The sequence below is a fragment of the Scophthalmus maximus genome, chromosome 2 (assembly GCF_022379125.1).
Source record: "Scophthalmus maximus strain ysfricsl-2021 chromosome 2, ASM2237912v1, whole genome shotgun sequence".
NCBI classification, from domain to species: Eukaryota; Metazoa; Chordata; class Actinopteri; order Pleuronectiformes; family Scophthalmidae; genus Scophthalmus; species Scophthalmus maximus.
The window spans coordinates 27,267,501-27,284,780 of record NC_061516.1 but is presented as its reverse complement, the minus strand read 5'-3'; the positions used below and the strand labels follow the sequence as shown (position 1 = coordinate 27,284,780).

The following is a 17,280-nucleotide window of genomic DNA, read 5'->3' as shown; positions in this document are numbered from 1 at the left end:
ACCTGTGGAACAGAAGCGATTTTAAAATGTGAGCGGAGTGAGAGGTCTGTTGTTGTCCTCCTCCTCTCCGCCCGGAGCTGCTGTCAGAGAGGTAGAGGAAACAACAGACGTCTCACTCTGTAGAGAAAAAAAAGGAGAAGGAGGCAGAGGGGGCGGAGCGGAGGAGGAGCGGCGGGGCGGGGCGGGGCGGGGCGTCAGCGGACAGCACCGGTCGACGCTCTAACGGGAGAGTTTGATTCTTCGTCCTCGGCTCGGCGGCGGGAGGACTCGCTGAGATCGAAGCCGGCGCGGGGGACCAGGAGCCCGGGCAGCTGACGGCACCGACATGGAGCTGGAGAACATCGTGGCCAACACGGTGCTGCTGAAGGCACGGGAAGGTAAGGATGGAGACGGGGGGGGGGGGGGGCAGCTCCTCTCCCCCGGCACCGTTGCGACGACACGGCGGCCGGAGGGATGATGCCCCCCCGGGCGCACGGCTCACGGTTACCGCCCGTTAGAGCCACTTCCTCTCGGCCGCTGATCAAACCGTCTGATGCTGAACAGGATGTCATCTCGTGTCGAACTCCGTTTGCAACTTTAGCAATTTTAAAGTTTCCTGGTTCGTCCGGGATCTTGCACACACGTTACACACGGATGGAAACACTCACGTAACTCCTGAACAGTTAACGGACAATTCGGCACAAAAAGATGTTTCATTAAATCTCTTAATAACCCCAAAATCGTTGCCTTCCTTGTTCATTTTGCTCGTAATTAATACGCTGAACACGTTACAATAAAGTAACCGCTTCACGGGGAGTTCTGCTGAGAGAAGACAGTGCATGAAGCAGTTGATGGTCGTTAAACATTTATTGTGAAGATCAACAGTTTACTGGTGTACGCCGAATTAAAGAGTGCCCCCCGGCCTCACAGCAACCACCATCATGATGGTGTGTGTGTTGTGTGTAGTGAGTTTTTACATTGTGTTTGTAAAAATCGGCGTGTTTTTAAACGGAGTCTGGCGTGGATCGTGACTCGCGAGGTCCGGAAGAGGCTTGCAACTGTGAAACGAGGCTGCGATGATGATGATGATGATGATGCAGCAGCATCGTTGTGTTTTTATCTGTGAAACAGGATGTTGAGGCAGAGCAGCAGCTGCACCGAGCTCTGGAACTCTTCTGTCTCTGCAGAAACACAACTACTGTTGTTGTTGTTGTTGTTGTTGTTGTTGTTGTTGTCGTTGTTGTTGTCGTCAGCAGCAGACTGTTGTTGTAGTGACTCGTCATCATCATCCTCATTTTAATCCTGATGCCATCTGCAGACACACGAGAAGACGAGTGTCATGATCCTTATGATTATCCATCAGATCAGCTTCTGTCTGTCTGCCCCCCCCCCCCCTCCTCCCCCCTGCCCAAGTGCCACTGAGCAGCAGCACACCAGGGGGCCTTGACCTCTGACCTCTCTGTGACGTAGAATAAAAGATGTTCTCCATGTAAACTTCCTCCAGACTCAACAACCAGAGCATCAGATTAAAGAACGTCACTGGTATTTTATTTTTTTAATCTTTATTAAAATCAGTGATATATCATTGACGTAAATACATAAAGTTTTTCTGTTTTACAGAAAGCCTGGTGAGGCGGGGGGAAGGGGGCGGAGTCTAATGAGGATAAAATAACACTAAAGTCCTAAAGTATACTTTCCTGAACATGGACTCGATTGTCTGATTTATGGAGCAATAAAATGATAAACAACCTTTCCCTCTAATATGTCAACAACATGAAATATGAATTTTATGGTTATTAAATATTAACTGGTGTTGGCAGAGTGAGCGAGCGGCTCCGGGGTTCGTGTGCGTCGTTACAGTGAGTCAGTACTGAAACGTTAAAGTTCATGTTCACTTCTACTTTGATGATGTAAAAACAAGGGTGAGACATCATGATTGACAGCTGATACTGACTCGTGATTGGTCGAGTGCATGGGCGGGGCTTCGTTACCGCCGCTCCACTCCACAGTCAACGACGCCACTGACACAAGATGGCGGCGCCTGAATCAGAGACGTTTTAGCTTCATTTCTGTACAACGGCAGGAAGTAGAGACTCGTCGTCCCTCTCTATTTACAGCCTGTGACGCAAATGAGCAAATTATTAATTAGATACTTCCTAATTTGCATATTCAAACATAAAGTATAATACAAAAAAAAGATATTGGTCTTCATGTAAATAATCCGCTGGTGACGTTTGTCTGTTTTTATCCTGTTTCACCCGTCGTGTCTGATTCATAACTGTTTTTCTTTTTCCTTCATTTTATAGTTATTGTTTGGAAATCAAACTTTTTATTTCCATTTAAAAGTTACATAAAGTCAGAGACGGTGTCTTTGTTGTGATTGGCTTCATAGTCAACTTCCTTTTTATAGAGTTTGATGAATATGTTTTTTGTCTCTCACGTGAATTCTATAACATAAAAACATGTGGAATCGAACAGTCGGAGCCTGAACTTCCTTCGTGTGTCTTTGATGGCGCGTCGCGTCACGTCACATGACCTCATGAGCAATGAGTTGTCACCTTTGACCTGTAATGTCAAAGAGACTTCCTGTCTGATGAGTTCTTCTTCTTCTGCGAGGATGCGTTCAGACTCACGACACACGTTCATCAATCACACGTTACGTTCTCATGATTTACATTTTCCTCTGAAGCAGCTGGTCAGTGATATTACTCTCATCTGTTTCCTGGACATAAACAAAACATCTCGTTTTGCATTGTTAATATGATCTTTGCTTTTGTTCTGAGTCGCAGCCGCCGTGTCGTAGATTTGCATTGCAAAAATACGGAGGCAGACTGCGTCACCGGGTCTGTGTTTTCACAACAAGGCTTCTGTTATCAGTCAAGAGTGCGACGGCTTCCACCACTTGTTGGTGATCCTGAAGGAAACATCGGTCCCAAGGACACATCTGATGGAACTGACGTCGCCTCTGAAGGACGAGCGGCGAGATGTTCTCACACACAGAGACGGAGCTGGTGGTCGTGTCGGGACCAAGAGGATCTTTGTTGTGGAGAGGATCTTTGTTGTGGAGAGGATCTTTGTTGTGGAGAGGATCTTTGTTGTCGAGAGGATCTCTCTTTCAATAAAGGGACCGACAGTTCACTCTGTTGATTGATTAGTCGATTGTAAAACTGACCGTTATGGGTTATTTGGGGCCGATATGGATATTAGGTATCAATAAGTTTCCAATACAATACATAGGCCCACATACATTTGTTGAACCATAAATGTTATCATAAATATCTATATACCCAAATACATCGGACTTGAAATAAGAAGATCAACTTTTATTTTTTTCCTTAAAATGTAAAACATAACTTAATTTATTTGACCTCCGTCAAGGAAAACAATTTACTCCTGGCCCCGCCCCTTTTGTCCAGATCCACACCAACATTCTTTCTCGCTCCGTGTCTGTCAGACAGGCAGACAGACAGATACAGACAGACATGTTCCATCAGACAGACAGACAGACATGTTCCATCAGACAGACAGGCAGACAGACACAGACAGACAGATACAGACAGACATGTTCAATCAGACAGACAGACAGATACAGACAGACAGATACAGACAGACATGTTCCATCAGACAGACAGACAGACAGACAGACAGACATGTTCCATCAGACAGACACAGACAGACATGTTCAATCAGACAGACAGACAGATACAGACAGACAGATACAGACAGACATGTTCAATCAGACATACAGACAGATACAGACAGACAGACAGACAGACATGTTCCATCAGACAGGCAGACAGACACAGACAGACAGATACAGACACAGACAGATAAGACAGACAGACAGATACAGACAGACATGTTCAATCAGACAGACAGACAGACAGACACAGACAGATAGAGACAGACATGTTCCATCAGACAGGCAGACATAGACAGACAGACAGACAGATACAGACAGACATGTTCCATCAGACAGGCAGACAGACACAGACAGACAGGTCCATGTTCAATCAGACAGACAGGCAGACAGATACAGACAGACAGATACAGACAGACAGACGGGACAGACAGACAGACAGACAGACAGACAGGTCCATGTTCAATCAGACAGACAGACAGACAGATACAGACACAGACAGACACAGATACAGACAGACAGGCCCGTGTTCAATCAGACAGACAGACACAGACAGACAGGTCCATGTTCCACCCTTCCACCAAGTTTACTGGGAATCTGTTGAGGAACGTAACCCACGATATCTGTGGAGATTCATCCTGTTCATGTCACGAGGACGAAATCTTGATCGCAGGGTTTTTGGAACCTGCTCGTGGTTTTCGCGGCAGCGTGGTGATTGAACCCGATCACACCTGAACAGGTCCACTAGTGAGGACAGTCACATTAAACCGAACCTTGTTTGTGTTTCAGGAGGCGTCGGAAACAGAAAAGGAAAAAGCAAGAAGTGGAAGCAGATGCTGCAGTTTCCTCACATCAGTCTGTGTGAAGAGCTGCGACAGACCACAGGTAAGAGAGCGGCGTCTTCCCTCCACAGAGGATCTTTGTATCTGTCATACATCCATCGTCTGATCTCCCCCTCAGCTAAACTCATCTAGTGTCGCCATCACCAGACCCTTCACATCATTGAGATCTTTGTGTTCAGGTTGGAAGGAGAGAAAAAAAAAGTGGGATAATGGGACCTTCTGGAATCCTGTGGCAGCCGCTCGAGTTTGTAAAAATGTTCCTCTGTAAACGGCGTCTCAGCTGTTTTCTGTGGTCGGTACGAATAAGTTCACAAGCTCCAGTGTGTTGGTTTGAATCGAGCAGGAAGTCAGAGCGTCGTGAAGGTAAAGCATGATGTCGTCAGCAAACGGCGACAAGTGAGCAAACTGACGGAGGATTTTTTGTTCCTGTCTTTGCAACATGAAAAAAAGAACATTTGAGATGAATGAAGTACGATTGCTTTTCTGAATTATGAAGAGAATTTGTTTTGGCAATCCGTCCAATAGTTGTTAAAATATTTCAGTCTGGATCAAAGTGGTGGAGCAACCAACAGCAACGTGTCACGGCGTTGATCAAACTTCCTGTTGCAGGTTTATCATCACTTCCTGTCACACGTCACAGACGAACGATTATATGAAAAGCGTTATAATTATATTTAATACTAATTTACAGCTGTAAATACGTTTTGATAAAACACGAGGAATCATTTAAAAACAATTTTTAACGAGAAGACCACGCGGAGATTTCGTACTTTTGGCCGCAGGATCATTTGTGTCTACTCGCTCGAGGGACACGAGTGAACACAACCCGCGAATATTCGCCTCTTCTCTTCCGCGTCACGCAAATATTTCGCTCGAGTTCAAATGCCTCCAGCTCCAGACACAAATTTCTCTTTTTTCTCGTTGTTTTTCGTCTTTGTCTCTGATCTCATCTTGTTGAATAATAATTATTATTATAATAAATTTCATTTAAAGGAGGAAAACGTACTGGATCCACCAGTTTAATCCGGATCCACTTCAGAATTCAACAGGTTCGTCTTTGGGTCAAGCCCCGCCCCTTCCATCGAATTTTAATGTAAAAGAATGTGTAGTTTTTTCGAAAATCTAGAGCTGCAACAGTTAATCGTTTAATCGATTAGTTAATTAATCTGCAATTTTTTTGATAATCAATAAATCAAAGTTGTTTTTATGGAGAAAAAAAAATAGTCTCTGATTTCAGCTTCTTAAAGTGAATATTTCTGGTGCCTTGCGCCTCTGTGACAGTAAACTGAATATCTTTGGTGACAAAACAAAATATTGTCTTGGGATTTGGTAAACACGATCGACATTTTTCACAATTTTCTGACATTTTCTGAACCAAACAACTAATGGATAAATCGAGAAAATAATCAACAGGTTTATCGAACGATGAAAATAATTGTTTCTCTCAGCAGCAACACAACTCGTGTAGGACCAATGAACTGCAAGCTCACGATTCAGTATCAAATAATGGTCGTAAAAGGACGATAATATTGTTTATGTGTTGCAGCATGTGGTTTTAATTAATTATCAGCGAGCAAAAACACCCACGAAGAAGAATCCCTGAAAATAGTTTGTGGAAACAGTTTGTTGCGATACAAGCGACGCACTGTTTCTCCTCCATACATGTTAACAACATCATTGTTCCGCTCCGTCACGCTCGCTCGCTGACCCGACAAGACTCTGTTCACATCAAGCGCGTCATTGATCCGTCGTGACAAAAGCCTGAATCACGGAGGAAACGGAGTCGGTGCAGAAAGAGGAAGAGGAGTCGCGCACGTACAAACTGTACTTCACCTTTTAAAACGCTGCATGAAATGTTGAACGTTAAACAAAGACGGTTTATCCCACATTTGTCTGTCGGGTCAATATATTTTTTAGGTCACAATATTCCAAGGTTTCGTTCCTACAGCCGTTTTTATGGAAAGTTCCATGAATGTTACGAGATTAAAAAAAGAACTGCTGCTTTTTTGTTTTTTTTCAGCTGTCGCGGCTGTTTGCTGATGTATTCATATAAGTCGTACTGTATAGTGCTATTTTTGAATCTATGCACAATATCTTCATTTGTGTTTGAAAAAGAAAACATGTTCCCGAAGATGGCGGGAGACTTTTATTAGTCTCTTTGTAGATTCAGTATTTTAACGTACAGAACGCACCCGTGATAACGTCTGGCGCCGATCGGCCGCGAGGAAAAAGAAAAAAACTCAAAGAAATGTGGATGTGCAGCGTGTGATGTTGGGAGCCAGTGAGGGATCCGCCGTCTCCGGCCGCTGATCGATTGATCCGCGAGGTCGGGAGGTTCAGGGGAAGCGTCCGGAACGTGGCCAGAGGCTGAATGTTCTTTAGAAGGAGCCGATGTGGCTGCTGGTTATGAAACGTATATGAATTCGTTTTTCTGTCTTTACTGCGTCTCACGGCTAAAGAACATCTGCCTGTGACCGACACACGACCACGTCTTCTGTTGAAGATGAGCGATGAATCACAAACGCACATCATCAATATCTGACTTCAAAGTATTTTCAGATCAGGAGAGCTGTGGTGTCGATGACATCATGAACTGACTGTCGCTTCGACTACTGAAGGAGTTCGTGTCTGTCGTCTGGCTCCCGCCGCCAGGACGTGATGTTTTCACCTCTGTCTGTTTGTCAGCAGGAAAACTGTACGGAAAAACGCCTGAACAGATTTCCATTGAGAACAACACAGGAATGTTTTATGTCTTTCGTTAAAGCCCCAGTGTGTAAGTTTAGTAATTTTCTGGCGGCATCTGGTGGTGAAGTTACAAACCGCAACCAACAGAGCGACCGACAGGGGACACTTTATGGTGACGCACCGCTGATTCTGTGTCCTGTTTCCATCAGCGTCTGACTATTCATCGTGAACGCGACGTATTCTGGAGCGTTTAGTTCAACACGTATTCAACAGGACGTAGAAACATGGAGACTCACACGAGGTCGCTCCACCTCATGGAACTGTATCTAACTCATATATGAACACAGAGTTATGGACAAGATATTCTACTTCTGTGAATAAGTTCTTCTGAATATTACACACTGTAGCTTTGAACACTGAGAGATTCGTTCCCAGGAAGAAGAATCGCCTCCAGCCAGAAACAGAGACAAGACTTGTGTCTTTAAATCAGAATTAAATGTTCAAAATTCAGAGTGAATTCACAGAAACAACTTGAATCTAAATGTGTGTGTGTGTGTGTGTGTGTGTGTGTGTGTGTGTGTGTGTGTGTGTGTGTGTGTGTGTGTGTGTGTGTGTGTGTGTGTGTGTGTGTGTGTGTGTGTGTGTGTGTGTGTGTGTGTGTGTGTGTGTGTGTGTGTGTGCTCGAGGTTGATCGTAGTAACATGTGATGTGAGTGTGATGTGAGACGTCTACAACAGACACACTGTCACTACATACTGTTGGTCCATACGTAAAAACACACAGGCCGCACTGTTGGGAAGAGACGTCTGTCAAAGAGGAAGAGGAACTGATGATGATGATGAGGATGATCAGAAGGCCTCCCCCGAGGGAGGAAGGTTTGACCCACAGAGATTATTAATTCATGTACAGAACATGTTTTAGTCACAGGAAAAAAATCACGAACAAGCAGCATCTCTTACACAACAGGGACTAAAATAAAAACTTTCTGAGGAGTTCTTCTGTTCTGAAAACATTCCAGGATCCGCCCCAATTTACTTTCTTCTTTCTTGGTTTCATGTTCCATCAATTTTCGTGGAAATCTGTTCAGTAGTTTCTTTAGTTTTCCTGCTGATGAACAAACATACGAGGTGAGAACATCAGCTCCTGGCGACAGGAACAAATCTGCTCCAGAATAAAAGAATGAATTTACTTGAACAAATCCTCAACATATGAGCGGCGGAGACAAGATGGTGTTTTCATCCCTTTAGATGAAACGAAAACTCAAATGTAGAGTCGGGAAAACGGTTGTTTCACTTCCTGATTCACTTCCTGAATGTTTTGTCGAGGGGTTGAGAGCGCCGTCGCTCCTCAGAAGGTCAAACAGGAAGTTCAACACGAAGCTGAGCTGAACCACAGACAGTCATTTGTGAAAGGTCGAGGAGAGACTCTGACACACGAAGGGAAAGAGACGGAGAACGTGAGGATTCGTAGGTGAAACCAGGAACATCTGCAGATCACAGACCAGATCAACGAAGACATTCAGATCTGAAGTTTGTTTGATGAAACCAGTGGGCGGGAGTCTTGAGAAACACGTTCAGGAAACTGTCGACTTCCTCCTTTGTCAGAAACAAGTTGCTCTCTTCTCCACTGCATCACATTACTATTTGGTGTCGAGCAACACGGAAACGTTTGGTTCTTTCACAACAACGAGATTTTACAGTTTGATCCGTCGCTCAGAGGCGTTTCCTCTTTGTCGTAATGCTACAGTTGGATCTTAGTCACTGCTGGTTCTTCACACACGAGATATGATTCTTTTTATTCATCTCAAAACACACAGAGAACTAGAAGGTAACAGATTAGAGCTCATACCTCCAACAAGGACCGAGTCCTTGATCCACCGACAGAGGCCCGACATGTGTGTACAACTTGTACAGTACGTTCTGTACAGTCTATTGAGAAAGTCCACTCAGCCACAGTCAGACGATGTGTTTCCACGAATGAGCGGGAATCGACCGAGTGGCTTCACAAACTGAAACAGAGCTAATTATTTTAGAGAGAATAATGTGCTCAGGAATTTCTATAAGAAGGAATTATATACTCTTGATTAGATGTTTATTAGAAGCGTTGGCAACCATCGACAGGAAGTGACTCGAGTGATAAGACTCGAGTGACATTTATCTTGAAGCAATGAAACCAATAAAAGTGAATCTTCTCCCAGTTTAACAACTCAGTCGCACGATGGAAAATGTGGCATCCAGTGTTTTTATGGAGTTCCAACAAATCTGGGATTAAAATCTCAACTGAACTTTCAATTTAATACTGAATCACACAGATGGACGTGTGTGTCTTGAGTCGCACCACTCTCAAATCGATCAGCACGACCTCCACGACCTTCGCTGTTCCTCCTCCAATCATATTTGTTTGAGCGTCGAGTTTCCAGAGCTGCTTTGCATCTGCCCACATCACAGATGCAAAACCCAGTGTTTGTGAGTCCTGATGTGACATCAGGTTCACAACACACGTCAACACGTCCAGTCCGTCCACAAGGTTATGACTGATGGTTTCAAACTGGCTGTAGAGAAACAACACGTGACCTCAGAGCGAGTTGATAATAATAATAATAATAATAATAATAATAAATTTCATTTATAGAGCACTTTTCATTGCCATGGATGCACTGATAGGTGAGGAGGGAGATTTTGTAATCAATCCTGAAAGAGACAGGAAGCCAGTGGAGTGAGTGAAGGACGGGTGTGATGTGGTCATATTTTCGTATCCTCATCAGGATCCTAGCGGCGCTGTTTTGGACTTATTGAAGCTTTTGAATGCTCTTGCCAGGAGTCCCGATGAGGAGAGCGTTGCAGTAGTTCAGCCTTGAGAGACAAAGGCGTGGACAAGGTTTTCTGCATCTGACAGACAGAGTGTGGGACGGAGTTTGGCCATGTTCCCCAGGTGATAGACGGAGGTCTTGCACAGATGTTTAATGTGGGTGTCAAATGTAAGATGAGGCTCAAATCTTACACCCAGGTAGGTGACTGTTGATGACAGGGGTATATTAGAGAAGGTGATTTGGGTTATGGTGGATGAATGGACCTGGTGTGGTGTGCCAACTAAAATAGCTTCTGTTCTGGAACTATTAAGCTGTAGGAAGTTTTTTGTCACCCACTCGAGGCAGGACCTCAGTGATGATGATGATGACCATGAGAGTGAGGCTGCAGATGAGATAGGGTCGGTTTTTATGTAGAGCTTTGTGTCATCAGCGTAGCGATGGAATGATATTCTCTGCTGGCTGATGATGCGGCCAAGGGGAAGAGTGTAGAGGGTGAACAGAGTGGGGCCGAGAACCGACCCTTGGGGGACTCCACAAGTGACAGTGAGTGTTTGCGATTTTGCTCCTCCCAAGGAGACGTATTCTGTTCTTCCAGACAGGTAGGACCTGAACCAGCTCAGGGTGGAGTCAGAGAGTCCGATGGTGTGTTGGAGGCGCTGAAGGAAGATGTTATGGTCAACCGTGTCGAAAGCTGCAGACAGATCCAGAAGGATCAGGAGTGATGGTGATCCAGTGTCAGCCGCCATCAGCAGGTCGTTTGTGACCCTGAACAGGGCTGTTTCTGTGCTGTGGGTGGAACTGGACTGGAACTTCTCAAATAGGGAGTGAGAATTTAGTTGGTCCTGAAGATGTGCGGCTACTACTTTATCCAGCACTTTGGACAGAAATGGCAGGTTGGAAATGGGCCTGTAGTTGGTGAGGATTTCTGGGTCTAAGGTGAGTTTTTTGAGGAGGGGTCTGGTGACAGCAGTTTTGAGATCAGATGGAACATATCCAGTCTGGAGTGAGTGGTTGATGACTTGGGTGATTAGGGGGACTTAGAGCGCAGACGTTGGATTTGACCAGGGCTGTAGGAAAAGGGTCCAGGGTACAGGTGGAGGGTTTCATCCTGCAGATGATGTCCTCAACCTCTCGCTGAGAGATCTTGGGGAAGCAGCAGAGAGTAGGGACTGAGAGCTGGAGAGAAGAGAGCGGATGGTGTCGACTTTTCTCCTGAAGAAGATGATGAAGTTATTGCACTGGTCTTCTGTGGTATCGGTGTGTGAGAGAGTTTGAGGCTTGAGGAGACGATTTATAGTAGAAAAAAGCTGCTTGGAGTTTCCAGGACTTGTATTGATGATGTTGGAGTAGAACTGTGACCGTGCTTTTCTAAGTGACTTTGAGTAGGTCTTTTGATGTTCTTGATAGAACAACTGTGCACAGTGAGTCCAGTTTGTGCAACACGCCGCTCGAGTACACGCCCAGCTGCTTTCTTGTTCCGTAGATCTGAAGAGAACCAGGGGGCTGAGCAGGAGAAGGAGACTGTTTGTGTTTTCACAGGGGCGTGGAGGTCCAGGATACGGCTCAGGGTGTTGTTGTAAAAATCCACGGATTCATTTGCTGATGCATATTTTGCAGACGTTAGTTGCTGGAGGTCCAAAGTCATGTTGCCCAGGTTGATGTTTTTTAGGTTTCCGAAATTAATTTGGCGTTTTGGTTTGGTGTGGTGGGATAAGTTCAACTCCAATGAAATGGCTTTGTGATCCGACACTCCCAGATCGTACACCAGCAGGTTTGGATGGGGGCAGTGTCAGTAATGACCAGGTCGAGCGTGTGCCCTCTGTTGTGTGTGGGGACGTCGACATGCTGTTTGAGGTTGAGACAGTCCAATAATTGTAGAGTTCAGCTGCAGGGTGGCAGGAGGGGGTGTCAACGTGAATGTTTAAATCTCTGAGTATGATAATATTTGAAGATGTGATACAGAGTGAGGTGAGAAGTTCACTTATCTCTGGATACAACACGTGACCTCAGCCGCAGCAGCCGATGTTTGATTCATTGAACGTTTTCAGCGTCATTCACCGCTTTCGCCGTTACACAGATTCGTGCCTCTTCACGTTGATGACGAGTCTCATGTAGAGAAGTTTTGTTACAGACATTCCTGAACTGACGGAGCAGCAGTGGCTCCAGGCTGGAAAAGAAAATGGAAAACTTAAACTTCCTTCCTTCTGTTCGACTGACTCCTCGAACTGTCCAACGTCGGAGCGTCCGGTCATGTCCGAGGCTCCGTCCACACTGATTCGCTTCAGTTTTAACAAAGCATCAGTGTTGCTATGGTAACGCCTGGCGGAGTTTTCCAGCCTCTGAATCAGAGACTTGTGGAAACGACTCGACTCGACAGTAACAGTTCCACCTCCTCGTCACTGCTCCGACTCTTCACCATCATTGTTCCTCCTTCAGAGACGATCTACTTCCTGTTTACGGCGACATGCTCATCTACTTGAATGGTCATGTGACGTGTACGGTGGCCCAGAAGTGTCGAGCAGAATACAAAATTTCACAAAACAGATGTCAACGGTATCAGTTCAGTTTTGTTCTCAAGCGAAGTTTATGAGAAATATCAGCTGATGTCACATCACATTCCCTCATAATCCACCGAGCCTGTCGATCCAGAGGTTATCGTTCCAGATGACTGATGTTTTTCTGGGAACTTTTTCAATGTTGACTGGAAAAAAGTTTCACACACACGAGGTTGAACAATCATCCACTGAGCCCGAGACTGATTCCTGTTTGTCCCATTCTGATGAACTTTAAACTTCTGCCGGCTGTTTCGCTCGGTCGGATAAAACACGTCCAGTTGTGGATTATTAATGAGAAACGCTGGCGACTAATGGAAAATCATATTCTGTTTTTTTTTACCTTTTCTGTGAACTTTAGAAACTTTCACACTGAAACAGAACTTTGAGTCTCATGCTCTCATCTTCCCATCTGTCTGTCTGTCTGTCTGTCTGTCTGTCTGTCTCTCTGTCTGTCTGTCTGTCTCTCTGTCTGTCTGTCTCTCTGTCTGTCTGTCTCTCTGCAGAGAAGGACTACAGCAGCCTTTGTGAGCGGCAGCCAATCGGACGTTTACTCTTCAGACACTTCTGTGACACTCGACCTGAGCTGAGGCGCTGCGTCAAGTTCCTGGACGCCGTGGTAAGAAAAGAGTGTGTGTGTGTGTGTGTGTTTGGGTTACTTGCTTTAATCCTGGAAGTGGGATTTTCCATGTTTAGTGGTTTGGAAAAACAAAAGGGATGAAGTGTGTGTGTGTGTGTGTGTGTGTGTGTGTGTGTGTGCGCGTGCTCGTCGGGGGGTTGGGGGTCTCAAGCACTTGTGTTTCTTTCTTTCTTCCAGGAATTTCTCCTAAGTTATAAAAGGGAGGGAGGTGTGTGTGTGTGTGTGTGTGTGTGTGTGTGTGTGTGTGTGTGTGTGTGTGTGTGTGTGTGTGTGTGTGTGTGTGTGTGTGTGTGTGTGTGTGTGTGTGTGTGTGTTCATGAGAAACATGTGTGTTCTTGTTTTCGTCCGTCCTCCGTGAGGGAAACAGGTGTTGAAATCAAAAAGCAAAAGAAGGTTAAGACAAAAATTGTGTCCAGATAAAAGAAGTTGATGCAAAAAGAATTAAAACAGAGAATCACAGGATCAGAGAGTGAAACACGTTTCAGACGTTGGTCTCTTAAAGTCGTTAAACTACTCAAAAGTTTTATTTGTGCTTCACAAAGTTGAGGTGAAATTTCCAATGAAGTTGGTGTTCTTCATTTATGAGCAACTCTTCCTCTTCACTTCCTGAAACTCTGAAGGGAAGTCTGTGTCAGATTTAATGTGAAGTTTGGGAGAAGAGAAGGTCTGTACAGTACACTGTAAAAAGTTTTTTGTAATTTCTTAATCAATCAAAACAAATAAACTTGTTTTTAATTCAGTTTCACTTCAATCCTAGAATTAAGAGGTAGAATTTTCTAGATGTTTCATAAATTTTGAGTAAAATTAACTGAACTTGAAAAAGTTCATCAAACTTCAGACTCGAATCATTTTACATAAACTGTAAAGCTCCTCAAAGTGAAGCCAAATCCTAATGATCGCCCCCTGGTGTCTGGCTGCAGTATAGGTCATAAGCCCCGCCCCCCTCCATGTTAGCAGATGGGACAGGTTTTAACAGGGGAAACGTCTTTTTGTGAACAGATGTTTAACATGTGGCTGCTGGAACTAAACTGGTGAACTGGTTCGACTGTCGAGCGTCTGACGCAGGAAGTCTAAGGAGCAGGAGTCTAATATGATGAATACTAAACTGTGGTTTCCTGCTTCACTTCCTGTTTTCGGTCTGTTCCTCGGCGGTTCCGTCCTCGTTCACGGTTCATATAAAGACCTGTATCACTGTTGCAGAACAATGAACAAGTGACACAACGTCAGCCTCAATAAAATAAGTGAAGACCGGCTGCTGACGTGCGCTTGACTCTCAAACACTCAGACATTTGTAATTCACAGCTTCATCCCACATCACATTTTTCACTGTGAGCGTTTGTCGCCCACGTTGACTTTTTAAAAAGTGTAACAACACATGCGACAGCTTCCAGAGACCGTCTCACGAAATCGATTGTTTGATTTATCGTTGATCTGTATTTCAGTCGTTTCCCTTAAAGAGCCAGTCTGTAATGTTTGTAATTTTCTGGCGGCATCTGGTGGTAAAGTTGCAAACCGCAGGGAACTGAGCGTCCGACAGGGGACACTTTATGGTGTCGCACCGCAGATTCCATTTCTGAACACGGCGTGTTCTAGATCGTTTAGTTCAACACCCGTATTCAACACGACGAAGAAACATGGAGGTCGGGTCCACCTCTTATATTGAACCCTCCGATCAGGCGCTTGGTGTCGTGTCACTTAACGTGGATCAGAACTTCTCTCAGTGATGATCAGAGGTGACCGACGACCTCGTCCATCAGGTGGCGAGGAGGCGTCGCTCAGACTGACCAGCTCCCAACTGAACAAACTGCTCTTCGGCTTCTTCACCCCGTCCGGCGGATACGAGTCACATTCGCAGGCAATTATGTTTCTCTCTCTTTCCCCCACAACCACTTCCCGTCTCGTCTCTGAGAGCTCTGGACGAGCTGCAGAGGGAAAATGAGATTTGAACCGTCTCCGCTGTCACTTAGCATTAGTTTACAGCGTCGCGCTGCGAGAGCGGAGAGGAAGCACTTTGCAGTTTTTCCAGTCAGGCTCAGTTTACTGTCAGTCACTCAGACGGAGGCTGGATGTGAGGAAGAGGAGGAGGAGGAAGAGGAATAGGAGGAGGAAGAGGAGGAGGAAGAGGAAGAGGGGAGGAAGAGGAGGAGGAAGAAGAGGAAGATGCGGAAGAGGAGGAGGAGGAAGAAGAGGAAAATGAGGAAGAGGAGGAGGAGCAAGAGAAGGAGGAGGAGGAAGAAGGAGGAGGAGGAAGAAGAGGAGGAGGAAAATGAGGAAGAGGAGGAGGAGCAAGAGAAGGAGGAGGAGGAAGAAGAGGAAAAGGAGGAGGAGGAGGAGCAAGAAGAAGATGAGGAAGAGGAGGAGGAAGAGGAATAGGAGGAGGAAGAGTAGGAGGAAGAGGAGGAGGAAGAGGAATAGGAGGAGGAGGAAGAAGAGGAAGATGAGGAGGAAGAGGAGGAATCGGAACGGGCCATGAAAACTGGGTGTTTCTGATGTACGACCTCGGCTGACGTCATTCTGTCTCCTCTCCTCTACGTTTGTCTGTTTGTTTGTCAGCAGATTGATGCATAAGCGACAGAACATAACCAGCTGCACAGTGTCACAACTGAAACTTCCCCTCCAGTAGAATTGAAAGAAAATGTCTGAGTGAGAATTCAGCAGGGAAATCTGACTTTGCCCATCTGTTCCTGCTGCGTTGGTCAGAACTCCAGAAGATGTCTGAGAAAAGAAAGACTTAGGGGGCGGATCCAGGAAGTTGTATCACTTTCTTTAACATTACTAGATAAAAGGTTATTCACAGATTTCCCAGGAAATTTAGATTTTCTTCTGATTGACAAACGGACATTGTCTTTGTTGTCTATATGAACCAGGAAGTCACGAGCTTCACACAAACTCAACTGTGTCCATTTAAATCAAGAAAATTGATTTAGTAAAATGTAATACAGTTATTATACAACATAACACTGAAATCTATTCATGCACCGAGACAAAAATCAGCTTGTCAGAATTATAAAGATCTATCGTCTTGCAACCAAAACAAAGTTTCATTTTTAGATCTAGTTTCTCGTCGTCACCTCTTTTTTCCAACTCGACTTCCCGTCATCTCGTTCCAGTCACATCTTCATCAGTTCACACATTTGAACCTCCAGACAAACAGCATCAGCATGTCGCCGTGGAACTTCCATGTCTGTGAAATGTCTTATTTTTCACGTGTTTGTGTGTTGGTGTGCAGGCGGAGTACGAGGTGACTCCGGACGAGAAGAGGAAAGAGTGCGGTCAGGAGTTCATCGACAAATACTTCAACCCAAAGGTCAGTAACTGATGCTGCTGCTGATATAACCTGTACTCACACTTACAGGAGAATGTTTGCAGAATAACACAATTAAAGTTTTGATCAGTTGAAACAATAATGGGCAGATAGTGACACGATGATACGATGAAATATGCTCTTATTTCAAATCCTCATATAAACTGAACATATAAGCATGCGAACAGTTATTTGTAGATATATTTGAAGAACATTACAACACTACTGCGGTTTTGTAACGTTCAACAATCCTCATATTGTTTATGTGAGATCTGGCAGCTGAAGCATCACGGTCACGTTACCATGAGCAAGATGTTCACTCACTGTTTTTATTCTCAATCAAACTGTTTATCCTCATTAAATCACAGATTAAACTCCAGTTACAATCCAATATAATAATTTATTGTCCCCGTTCTCTCTCACAAAAAAGACAAAAATAATGAAGTTACAATGAAAAAGTGGAGAAAAACAATTATGTTGTTTAAAAACAGAAAAATCGAATCAGCTCAGTTTTGTTTTCTCACAACAGATTTTATTAATATAATCCGTTACAGCAGATTCTGTTCTGCTAGAGCGTCTTTGAATGCACCGCGCGCTGGTTGTCTCTTCACCACGAGCTCAGAGAAGCTGAGAAGGAAGATAAAAATGAAAAAGATAAAAATCTTCAGATGCACTTTGAGTGACATCATGACGTCAAAGCACCGGAGGTCAAATTGTAAAGATTCACTCCTGTTTACGAGTGTGAACACGCAGACGTCTGCAGAGCGTCGAGGAGAATCTTCCTCCTCCAGCTGAGACTGTACCTTCACCGTGAGTTCACCTGGACGCG

The 17,280-nt window shown here is 44.8% G+C and overlaps 1 protein-coding gene across 1 annotated transcript in view; it reads left to right on the top strand.

Annotated features, from left to right (window-relative positions):
* Positions 1 to 220: 220 nt before the first annotated feature.
* The window catches only part of grk6 (G protein-coupled receptor kinase 6), a 30,092-nt gene continuing 13,032 nt past the window's right edge, over positions 221 to 17,280 (top strand). The window contains exons 1-4 of the mRNA XM_035625723.2: positions 221 to 377; positions 4,409 to 4,504; positions 13,014 to 13,126; positions 16,377 to 16,454. Of these exons, the coding sequence (XP_035481616.2) occupies positions 326 to 377; positions 4,409 to 4,504; positions 13,014 to 13,126; positions 16,377 to 16,454 (339 nt within the window). The 5' untranslated portion in view covers positions 221 to 325. The remainder of the gene's footprint in view (positions 378 to 4,408; positions 4,505 to 13,013; positions 13,127 to 16,376; positions 16,455 to 17,280) is intronic.